The sequence below is a fragment of the Bidens hawaiensis genome, unplaced genomic scaffold (genome assembly GCF_021521415.1).
Source record: "Bidens hawaiensis isolate Kalapana, Puna unplaced genomic scaffold, B.hawaiensis_p1.1 tig00001143_1, whole genome shotgun sequence".
In the NCBI taxonomy this organism is placed as follows: domain Eukaryota; kingdom Viridiplantae; phylum Streptophyta; class Magnoliopsida; order Asterales; family Asteraceae; genus Bidens; species Bidens hawaiensis.
This window is the reverse complement of record NW_027491065.1, coordinates 2244816-2262497: the sequence shown is the minus strand read 5'-3', so window position 1 is coordinate 2262497 and position 17682 is coordinate 2244816. Positions and strand designations below refer to the sequence as shown.

Below are 17682 nucleotides of genomic sequence, written 5' to 3'. Positions count from 1 at the left end.
CATTTCAGTGTGCTTCGCAATTCTGATTTGTGATGTGGTTGGTTTTGGCAAAGTAGTCTCCTCTACAAAGTTTGATGATTTTGTGCGGAGGAGATTGTTAGCAAAGTAGTTGTTCTCTGCAAAGTCGCTGGTAGTTTTGCGAAGTCATAGGTTTCGTGAAGTAAGATACGCATCATGCATGCGAAGTATTACATGCTTCTCTTGATTGTCAGTCTCAGGCTCAATGTCAATAACAGTAATGTACCAGGTGATGAAGATCATCAAAAAGTTTTGTTAAAAGAGTTGTTTCAAGAGTTTTAGCGTGCGCACCGCCATGTTTCTAATCGTTTATATTTTAACTATACAACAAATATGTGAAACCCAAGATCAACCTCTTCTAAAAGCCTAGCCGTTATTAACATGTTTGCAGCAACAGCGGAGAATATGCATACGTAATCAACTAGATTTCATAAAACTGTTTTAAATAAACGGAGACACAAAACAGCCTTGAAACCACAATAAAGCAGAAAAGGGTCTTAAATTCATAACCATACTCTAACCTTAACATGCAGAAATCCAAATTTCCAAAATTGTACCAAAATTAAAACAATTACTAAGATATAAATTTAACATAACCAAACATAAAACAAGCAAAGACCATGCCTGTAAATCAAGCAACTGTTGCAGCAGCAGCAGCCTGCCTCTTCCTAGCCTCCTCAATAATGGACAACTTGATACCCTTGCCCTTAAGTAGAGACACCCACTGCTTTGAACCCTTTCCAATAGTGAACACATTTCCCAAACGAGTCGCAAATTCGTGTCCGGTAGCATCCTGAATGTGAACCGTCTCGAAGCTGCCCTTATGTTTTTCCCTATTCTTGAGGATTCCAACTCGTTCTGTGTTGCGTCCACCAGTCACCATGACGACATTGCCGACATCAAACTTGATGAAGTCAACAATCTTGTTTGACTCCAAGTCTAGTTTGATTGTGTCGTTGGCTTTGATGAGGGGATCTGGGTAGCGAATGGTTCGTCCATCGTAGGTGTTGATGTATGGAATACCTTTTGAACCAAACTGGACTGAACGAACCTTGCAAAGTTTGAACTACAAAAAAGAAGATAACTTAACTTTAGTTATCAACACTTCAGTTAAATGGTTTAGTTCACTTCAATTATGCCAACTAACCTTCGATTCCTCGTCCCTGACGGAGTGTAGCCTGAACCTGCCCTTTGTGTCATATAGAAGTCGAAAGCTTTCATTGGTCTTGGGAATAGAGACAACATCTGATCAACAAAAAAACATATGTAAATATACATGAGCACACATATCACTTAGAAAATAAAGATCATTTTATCTACTTATTATACATCAGTTGGAAATCATTTAATCACTTTCCTTCACACGTGAACATGTCTTGCAATTAACATGCAAAAAAGAACAAAAATTAGACTAACTGTCTTTATGCAACCCACAGAAGATAAATCACAAAAAAAAATAGTCATAAAGTTTACACATTTCAATGTTAATTGTTGGGTTGAAAGTAATTTTGAAAAAAATATGGGCTGCAAATATAAAAAATTTCTCGGACTTTAAACCGGTTTGAACCCGTTTTTAAAACACTGATTTATACTACTAGTTTGATTATTTAGATTTTGTTTTTAATCGTTTTCTTATTTTATATTTCGTAATGATTTGTTTTATTCTTTTTATAAAGTTTTGTTTTGATTTAACATGTATTATTTTGTTATGTTCGTTATATTTTTTAACGTTTGAACTCTTTCAATTAAGATGTGTAGGCTTTTCTAAATTTTTATCAAACACGACCATGTTCGTTGTTTTAAACAAACACACATGAACACAAATAATTTTCTAATGAAAAAGGGACGATTGATGTAGGTGATAATGGTGGTTCATACATGAGATGGGAGGCTGGCAATGATGGGTGGTAATAGAAAGTCAAACTGTAATGGAGAGGATGGACCGGTAACGGGGAATATCTAGAGGAAATAAATTAAATTAAGGTGTGAAGATAAAAGTGTTTCACAAATAAATAATGTGCTATGACCTGTATAAGGGTTATCCGGGTTTCACCCGCAAAAATTAATGTTTGATGATTAAGGGGTTATTTCACAAATAAATGAGATGTGATAACTCATTTAAGGGTTATCCGGGTTTGGTGAGACCCATAATCGGGGAAAATTATTGTTTGCTTGTGAAAGTGTTCATAAATAAGAGGGTGTTTGGGATTGCTTATTTTCACCAACTTATAACTTATTAACTTTTTGAAAAGTAATAAGGTGTTTAGAATTGCTTATATTGTGAGAGGAAAAGTTCCAAAAGTTACACTTTTGTAACTTATTAATTTAATGAAAAGTTATAAGGATGTAAAATAAGGAATCCCAAACACCCCCTAAAATAGATGTTATAAGTTATAACTCATTTAAAGAGTATTCGGGTTTGACGAGACACATACCCGTGAATTCGGGTCAAACGCATGAGAAGCCTCAAATCACAAATCAAGCAATCTGGTAGCTTCATAGGGGGTGGGGGCAACCAGAAAGTGATACATAGGATTTTTTTTAGCTGTCATTTATATAGATAGCTATATATCTATCAATATATGTAATTGCATACATAAAAGTCCTATATGTCGTGATGTGGTTGCTCCCCACCCCCTCTCTGGCTACCAGATTACTTCATTCCTGAATGGTGGCTTCTTATGTGTTTAACCCAAATTCGTGGGTATGTGTATAACCAAACCCGGATATTTTTTAAACGGGTCATAACATCTCATTTATTTATAAAATCTTTCATTATCAAACAACAATTTTCATGGGTCATGGGTCTCACCAAACCCGGATAATCCTTAAACGGATTATAACATCTCATTTATTTATAAAACCTTTCATCATTAAACAATAATTTTCACGAGTCATGGGTCTCACCAAACCCGGATAATTCTTAAACGGGTTATAACATCTCAATTATTTGCGAAACCCCTTAATCATCAAACAATAATTTTCACGGGTCATGGGTCTCACCAAATCTGGACGAACCCTAAACGGGTCATAAGATCTCATTTATTTGTGAAACAATTTTAACATCAAACCTTAATATAATTTCTCTCATCTACATATTCCATATCGCTAGTCTATCCTCTCAATCACCGGTTTACTTGTAAGGCCCCGATCCCGGTGCCCTATATTCGGTGTTGGATTTACTCATAAACAAAGTTTTAAATATCATAGCGAATTAAAACTTTTCGCGGAATCATAAAACATCAACCAATATATTACAAATCATCAAATCTTTGTCTTAACAGAAGTTAACTTGTCTTAAACATAACATAAAATTTCTTGATATTTCTTCTCAAGATGCCAGCCTCCCAGTCCCTACCATGTGCCATCCTCAAGCCATCTCCTTTAACCTATTTGCCTCATACTAAAATTCAGATACGCTGAGTGAGTTCTAATTAATCATGTAACATGCATTACATTCACATTCTTACATACATGTATCCGAAGATACATATCACATACTTAAACTTACTTTCATTAATTATTACATACATAATCATTCTATGTTTTAAAGAGCCTTTCGCCCTATAACCTTCGCAGATATTATTAGGGTCCGCAACCCTTTACTCTTCGCAGATATTATTAGGGTCTGCAACCCTTTAATCTTCGCAGATATTAGTACGGTCTGCAACCCTTTACTCTTCTCAGATATTACTAGGGTCTGCAACCCTTTACTCTTCGCAGATATTATTAGGATCTGCAACCCTTTAACCATACAACCATACAGACCATACATTAGTTGCCATACAACTAGACATACATTTAGTTATATATATTCCCGTATACATCCTCGTACATACCCTTAACTCTTTCTATACTAAACAAGTATCATTTATAAACATTCGTATGTCATACACTTACCAATTAAGGTAAGTGTATTAACTAATCACATAGGAGTATGCACACAGCCCCAAAAACATAACAGAGAAATGGGGCTAGAAACTCACCTAAAGTCGGTTTCTTTCCGAGTTAATTGTGATACCCTTCCTTAGCTGTGCACGGCTAACTGTGTAATAATTATAAGTATCAATTAACTACTTCTAAACAAATCATACTCCTAGGTTAGTGAATTCCCTAACGAATGGGGTTCCGGGGGCAGCGTCCCTAGCAGCGGGGTCTAGGGGCGGCAGCTCCTTGCTAGGTCCAAGGGGCAGAGCCCCTGGCTGGGGTAGAGCTGGCAGGTCAGCTTAGAAAAATTTTATTTCCATTAACAAGCCTTTATTAAAATTTCATCAGAAAAACGTAAGGTTAAGTTTTACAACAATTCGGATCGCAAGCAAAATCAATCGCATCGCATGGCTAAAGGAATCGCATCGCATGGATGCAACCAGTCGCATCACATGGCTCAATGAATCGCATCGCATGGATGCAACCACTCGCATAGCATGGGGCAACGAGTAGCATCACATGGATGCAACCAATCGCATCGCATGGCTCAACGATTTGCATCATATTTTCCAACAAATCACATCGTATAGCTCAACGATTCACATCGCATTTTCTAACGAATCACATCGCATGGCTATGCAATCCGATTCTTCTTTATGCGATCAGATTTGGGGTTTTTTATTCTTTTAACCATTATTTACCTATTTTTCGCTTTAAACACGCCTTATGCCCTGTTTTACTGTTCTGGAGAGTCTTGGGTCGTAACAACTTGGTCTTCTTGCTTTTACATGGCCTGGAGGTTGCTCGTTCACCCTGAACCGCTCCTCGTTAACTCGCGGCTCAGCAAGTTTATGTTTTTCTTGCATCTTACAGCCCGATCTACTATTATACCAAGTTTCATGGCCAACCGACCTCAAACACTTAACCTTTTTAATTAAAACGTACCTTCTTGTATTTGGTTTGGCATCAGATTTAATCAAATACATGAATAGTGCTTCGTTTCTTGTTGTTTAGGTGAAGATCTAACACAACCCGTTTCGGTTTGGACTCAGATCTGGCCGGAATGTGTAAAGGGGTGTTTGTGTGTGTGGTTGAGTGTGTGGAGGCAAGATGAAATGAGGGTTTTTAGGGTTTTAGGGAGGTTTAAGGGTGTTTATATACCTTCAATACCATGGACCTTAGGCCCATAACCATTCTCAAGTCCATAAATAAATCCTAAGCCTACCACTCAATCCCTTTATTACTTAATAAAATTTAATAACGACACACATTTAATAATAAAACTTTCTTTTTATTTAACATTCTCAAAAGACGGATGTTACAATGATTACAATAAAGGAAAGGCACTGCACGCTGTAGGTCCGCCACCACCATAAACGGCCGGAGATGCAAGCAACGGACGGACAACACCCCACTTTCCCTATGTCTCTCTCTAAAAAAAGAAAGACATAAATGCAAAGAACTCAGGTGTGCAACCATCATAGTTCGAAAACATACCTACCCAAAATTAAAGCAGGGGTCGATTACAATGGAAGTTGTCATCACATCCAGTTCAGAAAATAGCTAATCGAACATACAAATAGACTGACGCTGGACTACCTCTGCCTTCCCCACCGTCTAGAATTCCAAAATGGAATCTGGCAATGGCCACCACCGCCACCAAAGACGACTTAAAATGGCCGCCGGCAACAATGGTTTACCACCACCTTCGTACATCCGCCATCGCCATAGACGGCTCGACAGTCGTATTGTGAGATAAATAAAATGGCTACGATGGTGAGAGAAACCCTAGCCGGAGAGGATGAAAGGAAAGTGAATCAAAGAACACGGATCTAAATAAAAGAGAATGAAAGTTGTAGTCAGCAGCTACGTGTAAGGAGATTCAGATACGTGTAAACGTTTGAAGGCAATAGGAAATGTACAACATTTGATGCAGCAAAAACAACAAATTTAAGCCTTAAAAGAAATTTATAGTGAATTTGTGTGTTGATAAAACTTAATACACACACACACACACAGAGCAAGGTTAGAATAAGAAGTGGCTTTTTCCTAAAAAGTGTAAGAAGTGATATAGACCATTGGATGAAATATAACAAAGGAGGGTAGGATGGTCCATAGGTATTTTATTATTTTTGGAATTAATTTAGGAGTTATTATATTATATTATATTTAAAAGGCATGTTGGTCTCTACTCACATAAAATACTGTAGTTCGTTTGTACAAATATTCAAGCACATTGTACTACTCTTTTACTATTGCCTCACACCAACGAAAATCTTTCCCAACAACGACTTCCATCGGGCATCAACGATGGCAGTGAAGACGGCGGCTATCCAACGGCAACAAGGAGTTCCTCTACCCCGATCTCAAACAACCACTTGACCATCGTTGTTGCCATTGATAGCCGATATCAAAAACTGTGACCATCCGTGTCTAGGGTTTGCTTTCCCATGCTCAAATCTCTTGAACCCTAATTTGGCAGTTGTTCAATCACAATTGCAACCGGGTACGTTTGATTGATTCTTCTTTTCCTGCAATGATGTATGAACCCTAATTTACTAACCATTTTCGTTGATTATCGATAGGTTTGGTTTTTAAATTCGATGAAGCCCTACACCCCAATTATATGCACCGGGTAGGTTTTATTTGGAATCGTTATCTTTTGATTGGGGTTTTTTGCATTTTGATTCTGTTGAATGGTTTGTGACTTTCATTGTGATCTTTTTTCTCAGTTTGGAAATCCATCATCGGAAATCATGTAACATCCGTGTTTTGAGAATTATTAAATAAAATAAGTTTCTATTTATTGTCGTGTGTCGTTATTTAATTTTGTTAAATAATAATTGGGTGAAGGGGTAGGCTTAGGACTTGTTTATGGATTTAAGAATGATTACGGGCCTAAAGTCCATGGGCCTACAGTATTTAAACTCATAAGTCTTACTAAAACCCTAAAACATTCAACATTCTCATTTCACCATCTTCAACCACAAACACACGTACACACCTCCTGCACACATACAAACATTCCTTTCTTCCTTGTTTCATTCAAGATTTCAAGGATTAAGCAAGTTGATTCCTATTCATTTACCAAAGAGAAACCCGTCTAGATTTACAGGTAGTCCAAGATCCAGACTAAATCTATAAAGGTATGTTGTAGGTTAAAGATTAATCCTTTTTATTCATTTTTCATCTTATTCTTAGTTGTTATGAAGTAACGATAAACAATCGGGTCTTGTAAGATAGAAAGTGAAACGAGCCAAGCCAGCCGACTCAAATAAACCTTAGTCGAACCAAGTAAACGGGTGGGATTTCGGTATTGGCTTAAGGGGAACCTGACTCCAACTGGCTCGACTGGAATGAAGGAGACTCGACTCAATCGAGTCGACTGGAATTGAAAGGACTCGACTCAAATGGTCGACTGGAATATTGGGGACTCAAACCAAATTGGAATCGAATGAGATAAGTTGTACTCCACCTGAATAAGGTTCTATTGGAAATTAAGGGGGGCTCGACTCAATCGAGTCGAATGAATTATGGGTACTCGACCCGAATGGGGTATGAGTACTCGGCCCAAATTTTGATTCGAATGAAACCATGAACTTGACTCGAGATCCGATTCGCTAAAGAGCTTGTTAACTTATAAGTTCGGTTCCGTAACTGACAAGTTCGGTTTCGGTTTCGTTAAGTTATAAGTTCAGTTTCGGTTTCATTAACTTATAAGTTTGGTTTCATAACTGACAAGTTCGGTTTCGGTTTCGTTAACTTATAAGTTCGGTCCATTAATTTAGAAATAGGAAATAGTTAGTGCTAGATGATTAATACTTGTAAATTGATAAACAGTTAGCTGTGCTCAATTGAAGAAAGGTATCACTATTAACTCCGAGAGGAACCGACTTCAGGTGAGTTTCTAGCCCCTCTTCTCTGTGATGTTTTTCGGGGCTGTGTGCATACTCCTACGTGTTAGTTAATACACTTACCTTAAGTGGTAAGTGTATGGTACATGAATGTTTACGAATTGAATGATATTAATACTGTAAGAGTATGTATGTTATTGTGTATATATATGTGTGTATAGTTATATATATATATATATACATATATATATAGGGAGAGAATCAAGAGAAAACTCATCTTCAGAGAGAAAACTTAAAAACTCCTAAAAATATATTTTCAAAATTCTGTTTTTGCCATTATTCTTATAATTTCTCACCCTTTGCTCGAGAAAATAAAAAAAAAATCCGCTGTAATGCAGATACGTATTACTGTGCGATACTGTTGTATTACACATGTGTATTACTATGTATTTTTATGTTTAATAGTGTTTAATTGCATATATTCAATATTTGTGTATTGTATATGTTGTGTAGTGTTGTATTGTATGAAAATAATAATATTAATAATAAAATAAAAGTCGATGTAATGCAAATGTGCGTTAATGTTGTATTACATATACGTACTAATGTGTATTCGATGCGCGTATTAGTCTTATATTGCATATATACAATAGTGTGTATCAAATATGTGCAATAGTGTTGTATTCTATGCAATACAAACACTCTTGCATATATGCAATGCACACTATTACACATGTGCACTACACCGACGAGGTTACCGATAAGAGTTTTTTTTTTTTTTTTTTTTTTTTTTTTTTTTTTTTTGCAACCAATAACAACATATAAGAATAATGGGAAAAAAAAAGAAACTTCAAAAAAAATTTAAAAAAAAAAGTTAAAAATAGTTTTTTATGAGTTTTTAGGAGTTTGTAAGTTTTCTCTTTTAGAGGAGTTTTCACTGGATCCCACCCCTATATATATATATATATATATATATATATATATATATATATATATATATATAACTGAATGATATGTAAAGTATGCATGAATGTATGGTAACCAATGTATGGTCGCTTGACGAGATATGTATGGTTGTATGGTTATTCGTGAAAGAGGGACCGACCTTAATAATATCTGAGATGGTAGAGATAGAATAGTATATGATATACCGTATGAAATTATGAGAGAAAGTATGTATGCATGCATGTATGTATGTATGTATGCATAAAAAGTTAGTAAGTTAAGTATGTAATACGTACCTTCGGATACGTATAAGTAAGAATATGAATGTAATGTATGTTAACTGATTAACTAGAACTCACTCAGCGTAGCTGACTTTTAGTATGCACGTGTAACATCCTGGAAAATCTCATATTTATTTTGGGCTAAAAATGTCAACTTTGAAAGATGAGGGATTAATAACAATCTCAAAGACAAGTAAATGGGAGAAATGAGATAAGAAAAATAAAACATCTCATGTTAAGGAAGTAAGAAAATCCATCCCACATGGAAAGAGAGAAGAAAATGGAAGCTCGTTTTAAGGAAGAGAGTTTTCATAGTAATATTCTTATGTGGCTAACCACCCTCCTAGTCCTAGCGGAGGGTGCAAAGCACCCGACGCGCATGCGCACGGACTCGGACTCGGGCATAATGTGGCGTTTTGATGGCGTGCTTTGCACTTCGCACACTCGCATCGCAACGCAGCGGGTTGAGACCAGCCTTACGCGCCACGTGAGGTGGGGGTTCTCAACCAAAATTTGTTTTATGGCAATTTTAGTCCCTGCAGTTCGCTTTAGTTCGTTTTGAGCACAAAATAAGCGTTTAAACACCGTTAAAGACTTTGGAACGAAACGACAAATATGAAACATGATTACAACATAAAATTCATTAATTTATTAATATCCAAAGATCTGAAAATTAAAACGGGTCGGGTTTACAATATAAAAACAATTACAATTCAACCGAAACTAACAAATGTCACACGGATCATTCCCGCCATAGCAACCACCACCGCCATGGCCGCCGGTTTTGTTTGCTTGGAACTCTACAAGGTCCTAAACATTGGCCACAAAGTGGAAGACTACAGAAACACCTTTCTGAACCTGGCATCCCTTTTTTTTCATAGCTCAACCAGTCCCACCAAAGGTGGTCAAACACCAGGACCTGAGCTGGGCCATTTAGGACCTTTGGATCATTAGAGATAACACGACTTTGGAACAGGTTCTTGAATGGTTTAAAAATAAAGGACTGGCTGTTTACAGCATAATGTTTGGGACCTGCCTGCTTTATAGCAACAAGTTTCCTAGTCATGAGGATAGAAAGGACAAGAAGATGGTGAGCTTGGTGAAAGAAGTGGCTAAAGCCGATCTCCCAACATGCAAATGACATTTTGATTTGGCAGGCGGGTGAGAGGACAAAGATGAAGTTGATGTTGATATTCCTCAGGTCTCCGTTTACTTTAGGTAGATTGTTTTGTCATCTTCGTTGTTGATTTTAAGATGCAGCGTTTGTTACAGTTTATGGTATAAACACATTTCAGCATATGTGGTTCTCATATTTTTAACAAAAAAATTGGGCTGTCATTAATTAAAAAGGACGACCATCTCTAATGAGCTGAGCCTTAGCTCGCCTAAGCTTAAGATGGCTTGTTTAACTTAAGAGAGGTCAAGCTTGGCTGGTTATAGGACTACTTTTGTAGCTCGAGGTCGGATTTTGAGTAGTCTTTCAAGCTAGAGTTTGGCTCGCTTTTTGCTTATCATTAATTAGTTTTTGTTTGTTTATACATGTATGTAATATTAACTATATTTAAATGTAAGTTCAATATTTTGAATAAAAATAATATAAATAATAGCTAGTTTAACCTTGCAAGACGCAAGCCTTGTCAAAGCTTGATATGTAAGGATTAACTCAAGCTCATTTATCAAAAGAGTTCCAATATCAACTCAAACTTGGGCTCATTTAATCGAGTGAATCTTGAGGAGCTCATGAGTAGCAGCTATATGCCATCAGTGTTGGATAAAACATACAAAACTGAAGTCCTCTTGAAAACCCAAGAGAACAAGCCAGTTAGACTAGCATGTTCTGTGTTGCAGCAAGGAGTTGGGCTCATAGACAACACACGAGACGACAGCAATACAACTGTCTGGACAAAAAGTGAAGGTTCGAGTAAGCACTTTTTCAAAAACCAATTTATAAATATATAAACAGTAAACAAATGAAAGATGTAAAAACAACTTAATGTCGTCTTAAGTTGCTAAGATAATGCAGATCACGGCTTTATGTACCAAAAATTTTCATTACGTTGCATCTATATTTTTTTTCCAACAATCGTATGAAGATATGAAGAATTAAATCAGCTATAAATCTAAATAGAAATATTTTTAAATAGAAATAAGTGAGTCTCTTTAATCTTTTTAAGTCTACGCTCTACACTGGGTAAAGATCCGTCTGATTCTAGTTCATTCAATGTTTGATTCAAATAACTGTGCTTAGTCCTCCCCCGCTCATCCTAATACGAGATCAGAATCGAAGATTGTCTAAATTCACCATAAGAAACTAATTAATTTGATGTTTTAATTATTTGTAAACTTGCAATTTAAGTGTATTCATTACTTATTTCCCTCATATTATATTTATAGGATTCATAAACCTACTAGACTTCACAATTTTATAAACTGTGACAAAATTATCCTATTTTTAGCACTAGGCATCTACAAGACTACTAGACGCCATTTTATATACGTTTAAACAAATAAAAGATGTAAACACCATACTACCAAATAATAAACAACTTTAAAAGCTCTATACCTAAAAAAAATACATGTTATATTTCAGTTTAAAACATGTTATATCTCCTCACTACCAATCACAAACATGATATCAAGTGCAGATTGAGTGCCAATCAATCCTCGCCTGTAAACCGAGGATCCCACAGGGTTCATGACCAAGATATCTCTACTTGATTTGAAAATTCCGACGGCTTGACCAAGCCCAATCGGCATCTGTTTAGTCACAAGTGATGGAAATTATTTGCCTGTTTGCCTACAAACTGAAAGCACATACAGTAATAACAATAATGTTAACAAAAGATAGAATACATACTAATCAATCAAGTTGCTTGGTCCAGTCAAAAGGCTCCCAATCACGAGAAAAATTAGCTACAGCTTCTCTCTGAGTATCGATAGACTCGTATTTGTTGCGACGGTGCATGTCTTCTGCAGGCAAACGAAGCATACCCCTTACAACATTCACACCAAAATTGCTTTTGAACTGTGATTCATCATCAATAACATGAACATAGCCCTTCTTCAAACCAAACTCCACATGAAAATATGGAAAATCTTCTGGTATCAAGTGTCGCAACCCTTTTACACTTGTGTCGATTAGTTTCTTTGCGTTATGTTGACTCCATTCTTCTTCAGCTTCATCAATTGCCTGCAAACAACATATATCCTCATTGTCTTCTTTGGTTCATTCATGAAAATGCTAAAAGATTATTGTAATATTTCATCAGATTATTGTAATATTTCATCAGTGTGCAAACTAATCAGGTTTTGGGTTGTCATATCTAAACCATTTAAGGAACAAGTCGTGTTAGAGTTGTGACCTGTTTAACCCATTTGACTAAGAAGGTCAACCCATCAACCGGTTTAAATTAAGAATTATAGATTAAATTACAGATATCAACCTTTATGTATATACCCATTTGATAATGTCAACCCATCGAACTGTTTACACCCTGTTTAACCATTTATTGCAACCCACAACCCCATTAACGATTGCAACCCGTCAACCCATTTACAATCTGTTTGACTTGTTTAGATAAATGGGTCGTGTTTGGGGTACGCGATTTTATGTCTCTAAGGGTGTGCATGAGTCAGTTTGGGTCAGTTTAACCAAACCAAAAAAAGAAAAAAGAGAAGTTTTGAGTTCTAAAAACGAGCGTTCAGTTATACCATGTGGGCTTGAAATTCATTACGTTGAAGTATACTTTTAAGAATGGATTTACATCAATTGATTATCAAACATCTGAGCTAAAATATTTGGGTTACACTATTTATTAAATTTTTATAAATTCCTTAGCATTCAAAATAAAAAACAAAACTCTATAAATTCAGTTCGGTTTTTTCGATCTTAATTACATGCAAAACCGAAACCAAATCGAAACTGGTTTTTACGAAAACACAAAACCAAACAGTCAATTTTGTTTGAGTTTGGCTTTTTCAGTTATGGATTGGTTTTTTCGGTTTCATGCACATCCTTAAGTGTGTCCAGGTTATCGATTCAACCTGTCGACTCGACAAGATTGTCACCCCTAGTGCAAATAATAATCTCAAGGATGTTTGTACTTGGTTTTCATGTTCAAGAAAGAAACTTTAGAAATGAATGAAGGGGCTAAACAGCAAACCAACCTTTTTAAAATAGAGAGCAGCCTGTTTACCGACATCTGGAGGCAAAGGAATGCATTCTATCATGCAATGTCTGCTCTGTTTTGCCAGTCCCATAACAGTTTCTAGAAACACAACCTCTTTCTCTTGTTTTGCAAACATCATTAAAAGACACTTCTTGAAGTTGCGTATCTCATCCCACACGTTATCATCCACACTTCTCGTTGCCAACTCATGCTACACAATTAAAAAAAATTATAATACGATTCCAAGAGCATAAAGATTATTATTAAAGAGTCAGAATCAAATACAAAATAATGTTGATCTAACAAAGTAGGAAACAATTTGGGCCCAAGATCAAAACATTTTAATGGTTAAGACTAAATTGATGACAGTTTTGTAATTAATTGGAAGTTGTTTAAGGTTGGTAGGGTAGAAAAGAGATTTTGCTCCTTGTGTTGACTTTTATTATAAATACTAGTACCACCAAGCTTTTCTAAATCAAATAATTTTTTTAAATTCATATTTTTTATTTGAAATCGAGCATCTTTTATTTGAAATCAGGCATTTTTTTTCTTTTAATATTGTATAAATCTGATATATTTTTTGTTTGAAATAAATAAGTTTTTTTTTCTTAGTTGTTACTCTTATTATTAATACAACAAAAACTAACCTGCATGGGCAATATGCAACAATGTCCTGGCACAACCGGCTGCCATGGAGGCAACATTAAGTATGTGAAATTGGCAATTGCAACAACTAGATGCCGTGGCCTCTTAGGATTCTCAAAACAAAAGTTGCAGCGTTCTTTCTGGGTTAAAATGCCTTTCTCAAAACGGGTTGACTTGGTAGCAACATTGTCTCCTTTATCGCGTTTCTTTTTCTTAGGCCCGTCATCATAATCATATTCATCATCTGCCTGACCTGATATACTGAATTTTCTGTTTTGCATTATTGAACGAGCGACATGCATGTCCGCATCTTCTTCTTTCTTCTTTTCACGAGTTTTTAACCCGTGCATAAGATACCTGTAGAGTAAAAGAATCCGTGTCACCCGTAATATCAAGTTTATGACACTCGATAAGAGATTTTCATTTTTTTTTTTTGCAATACATATGATTTTAGGAGAAAAGATTTACCTGCTTGTGGTTTCATTACCCTGTGAATTTGTTATGTTCATGGTATCTGCTTTGCTTTTCTCTTTATACATCTCTGCCTCTTTCTGAAATAACAAAGTAATTACAAATCAGATAACACCAAATGAGGAATAGGGCCCCTTGCATGTGCAGTTCACCATAGTGTACTGTGGGGTAGAACTAACAGGCCATGAAGAGAAAACCAGTTTCAATACATCACAATCGGGTAATTTCACCATGGAAGATTAAAGTTTTAGCCTTGACTTCTTACAATTATATATAAAACATATAATCCATTGCAACTCTATAATTTTTATATCAAACACAAAATTAGACTTTAAATAAATGGATCTTGGAATATTGTAAATAAAAATGCTACTTTGATGCATTTTCACTATTCTCAACCAAACTTATCAGCAGCCTTAATGTTTTCTTGTAAACAGTGTGCATGTGTTGATCTCTTTTAATTTAAGATGATGGAGGTCGTTTTGTGGTGTTAATCATGTTTCTCATTATCCTTTTCATTGAATCCTATGGAGAAGTGTAAACGAGCGGATTCCAAGCTCAGCTCGTTTAACTTACTAGAGATCAGCTCCTTTCAGGCTCTATTTCTATAGCTCCTTGACTCATGAGTAGTTTATCAAGCTCAAACTCGGCTTGTTTATCATTTATATTAATTAACTAATATACATTTACACATAATACATATTATTTAGTTACTTTTATCATCATTTTATACATAATTAATTACCAAATAAATAAATTCAGTATATTAAATAAAATTCATATAAATAATAGGCTAATTAAAACATGCGAGTCAGCTCGAGCTTGATACATGAAGCTCGAACTCGAGCATGTTTTTGGGCTCAAGCCCCGAGTTCACTAGGCTTGACTCGTTTCAAGCTTTTAGAGAGCCAATCTAGAGTAGTTCACGAGCGGCTTGGCTTGTTTATACTATACCCCTAATTGTGTGTACATAAATTTTCGAACACCAAGCTTTTTGTTTCTTAATTTTCCAGATTGTGAAAAATACCAAAATATAAAAGCAAATGAAGGTAGGATATGAATGGTGTGAAAAGTGAAAACTAACCAGAAGTCTGTCAGCTTCATCATGCTTTCCTTTCATACGAAGCTGCATAGCTTTAGCAGCCAACTGGTTCGCACTGAGTGCCGGCTTTATGTCTACTGTACTTGATGATGCTTCTTTAGATTTGGACACGTCAGACATTAAATTTCTGTCTCGATCCGAACATGAATCATCATCTTCCTTTTGCTTTTGCTGAGACTTGAATTGTTGCATAAAACTCCCATCATTAGTAAACTTCTGCATGCTGGACAATGCAGAAGAGATGACACCAGCATCCTTGACCGACATGGTTTGACTTTTCCGTTTCCCCCAGGATAATGAATCATCAGGTCTCGGCATTCTCATTTTGGATTGATGATGGTCGGGCTTTCCCTTATTGCTGTCCCGCTCAGTGTCCTGATATCAATACATTCAAGCATAATACTTACATCATCAAAACAACAAACTCAACCATTAATTAATTACACAACGTTAATAATGCTAACATTTTGCTGATCTATATTCTGCTGTCTTATTCTGTTCTTGATGGCATGAAGGTGAGCGTGAGAAGGTGCAGCAGATGCTGATGTCACAGAAACCGCTAGTTTACCCAAAGAGCCCCATCGCTCTCCAACTACCTGTAAACACAAAATATTAACATGATGATGATGATGATGTGTAATAGGATCAGTATTAGATGGCAATGTATTGGTTATTATTGGGAAATGAGAAACCTCGTCAAGGTTTTTTCCTTCGCGAGCTGCTTGTTCTTGTGCACGCTTCAAGGCCTTAAGCCGCCAGCTGGCACCTCCATCCCCTACTACAGATGTTGACAGCAGATTACTCTCTCCCTCTCTCTCTTCTTCAGGGTAACCACTTCCATCATTCTTCAAGTAGGGATTCAGCTCTCTCGGGTTCACCTTTTTAATCTGCAAATAAAAACAATATATGGTTATAAACGACAAACAAATGATGGTGCACCATCAAACAAACAAACGGCCGAGCACGAACAATTAAACGAACAGGGTTTTCTTGTTCGTGTTTGTTAAGAAAATGAGCCATGTTCTTGTTCTTTTATGTGTTTATGTTCATTCGTTAACAATATAAACTAACGGTGCACAGACAAATATAACATAGATGCACGGACATAACTGAGCTATAACCAGTTAAAAGTAATGTGAAGAGCAATATGTTGGACCTAAAAAGTTATTAAAACTAGACTAAGTTGTAATGGACCAAAATATTTAAGTAAATTATATTAGGGAATGTAAAGGAGCGAACTTAAACTAACAGACATAAATGAAGAAATATAAACAAAAGAGACATGAGTTCATGTTCATTCTTTAACTAAACAAACAAAAAATATTTGTTCATATTCGTTTGTCTATTAATAAACGAACTTCACCCTGAATGGCTCATGAACTGTTCACTGAACGTTTTGTTTGTTTACAGGCTTAGATGAAAGCATACTTCCTTGGTAGGTGTTTCTGTTTCCTGTAGCAGATCAGAAGAAACTAATGCTGATTTGGTGCCCACGTCTTCTTTAGGTCTAAGCATCCACTCCAATCCCATCTCTTTCCTTACAATGTTGTCATCATTTGCGGAACTAGACACGCCTGCAACATATAAAAATCATAAAACAGACTAATCTCTTTAGGAGTACAAAAAACAAAATTTAAAGATTCTTGTCAAATTTTGTCTTGCCTTTCTTCTTATGATCTTTATCTTCATCATCATCACTGGAGTATTCTCTACGACTCTTTGACTTGCCTTTCTTTTTCCTACGTGTCTTTGTATCACTATCACTTCCACTAGAATTTGATGAATCTTCTTCTGAAGAATACCACTTCTTTTTGGACCGTTTCTTGATTCTCTCGGATCCGTCCTCACTATGACGGGACTTCTTTTTCTTTTTGTGACTTCTCCTTGTGTCTGAATCACTTGACTGCTCATCATGTGCCTACAAAAGAATCACATTTTATTTGTAGCAAGAAAATAGGAGCATAAAGATGAGGCTTACTTTATCCATCTGATCACGGGGTATGAACTTCAAGCCTGAAAGCATCTTTCCGTTTGCTGCTTCACGATATATTTGATAACTGCACGAGTTTTAAATAACCTAAAAATCATATTTAATAATTTAACATACTAAGCAAGTTGAGAACAGTTTAGGTTAGTTATAACAACCAAAATTTAGCATTATCAGTGTGCATAGAAAAAACCCTAAAATTCCACGAATTGAACCTAAGGACATCAAATAACTTGTGAAATAAACTAGAGCCATATTTTAGGGGTTTTAGAATTGAGGAGTA

The 17682-nt window shown here is 35.9% G+C and overlaps 1 protein-coding gene and 1 pseudogene across 3 annotated transcripts; both read right to left on the bottom strand.

Annotated features, from left to right (window-relative positions):
- Positions 1 to 497: 497 nt before the first annotated feature.
- LOC143561065 (small ribosomal subunit protein eS4 pseudogene) lies at positions 498 to 11782 on the bottom strand (annotated as a pseudogene). Its single transcript, XR_013140228.1, has 3 exons — positions 11644 to 11782; positions 1166 to 1263; positions 498 to 1084 (listed from the first exon to the last, which is right to left on the bottom strand). The product of XR_013140228.1 is annotated as a small ribosomal subunit protein eS4 pseudogene (transcript).
- LOC143561275 (uncharacterized) lies at positions 11549 to 17443 on the bottom strand. 2 transcript variants are annotated; one of them, XM_077049407.1, is made up of 10 exons: positions 17391 to 17443; positions 17047 to 17330; positions 16841 to 17000; positions 16105 to 16299; positions 15877 to 16008; positions 15395 to 15787; positions 14308 to 14390; positions 13842 to 14196; positions 13193 to 13405; positions 11549 to 12215 (listed from the first exon to the last, which is right to left on the bottom strand). In XM_077049407.1, exons 1-10 carry the CDS (start codon positions 17433 to 17435, stop codon positions 11886 to 11888), a joined length of 2190 nt encoding a protein of 729 aa, XP_076905522.1. In that variant the 5' UTR covers positions 17436 to 17443; the 3' UTR covers positions 11549 to 11885. The 2 variants fall into 2 exon arrangements, with proteins under 2 accessions (XP_076905522.1, XP_076905515.1); XM_077049400.1 differs by lacking the exons at positions 17047 to 17330; positions 17391 to 17443 and having other exon boundaries at positions 11549 to 11782; positions 11883 to 12215; positions 16841 to 16982.
- Positions 17444 to 17682: the final 239 nt, after the last annotated feature.

Excerpts from the sequence above, each read along its gene's own strand:
- LOC143561275 (XM_077049407.1), bottom strand. The coding sequence starts at position 17,435 with ATGCTTTCAGGCTTGAAGTTCATACCCCGTGATCAGATGGATAAA. Across the intron at positions 17,001-17,046 it reads AAATTTGACAAGAATCTTTA|TTTATATGTTGCAGGCGTGT; the intron begins AATTTTGTTTTT and ends TGTTTTATGATT. Across the intron at positions 16,300-16,840 it reads CAGAAACACCTACCAAGGAA|ATTAAAAAGGTGAACCCGAG; the intron begins GTATGCTTTCAT and ends TTTTATTTGCAG.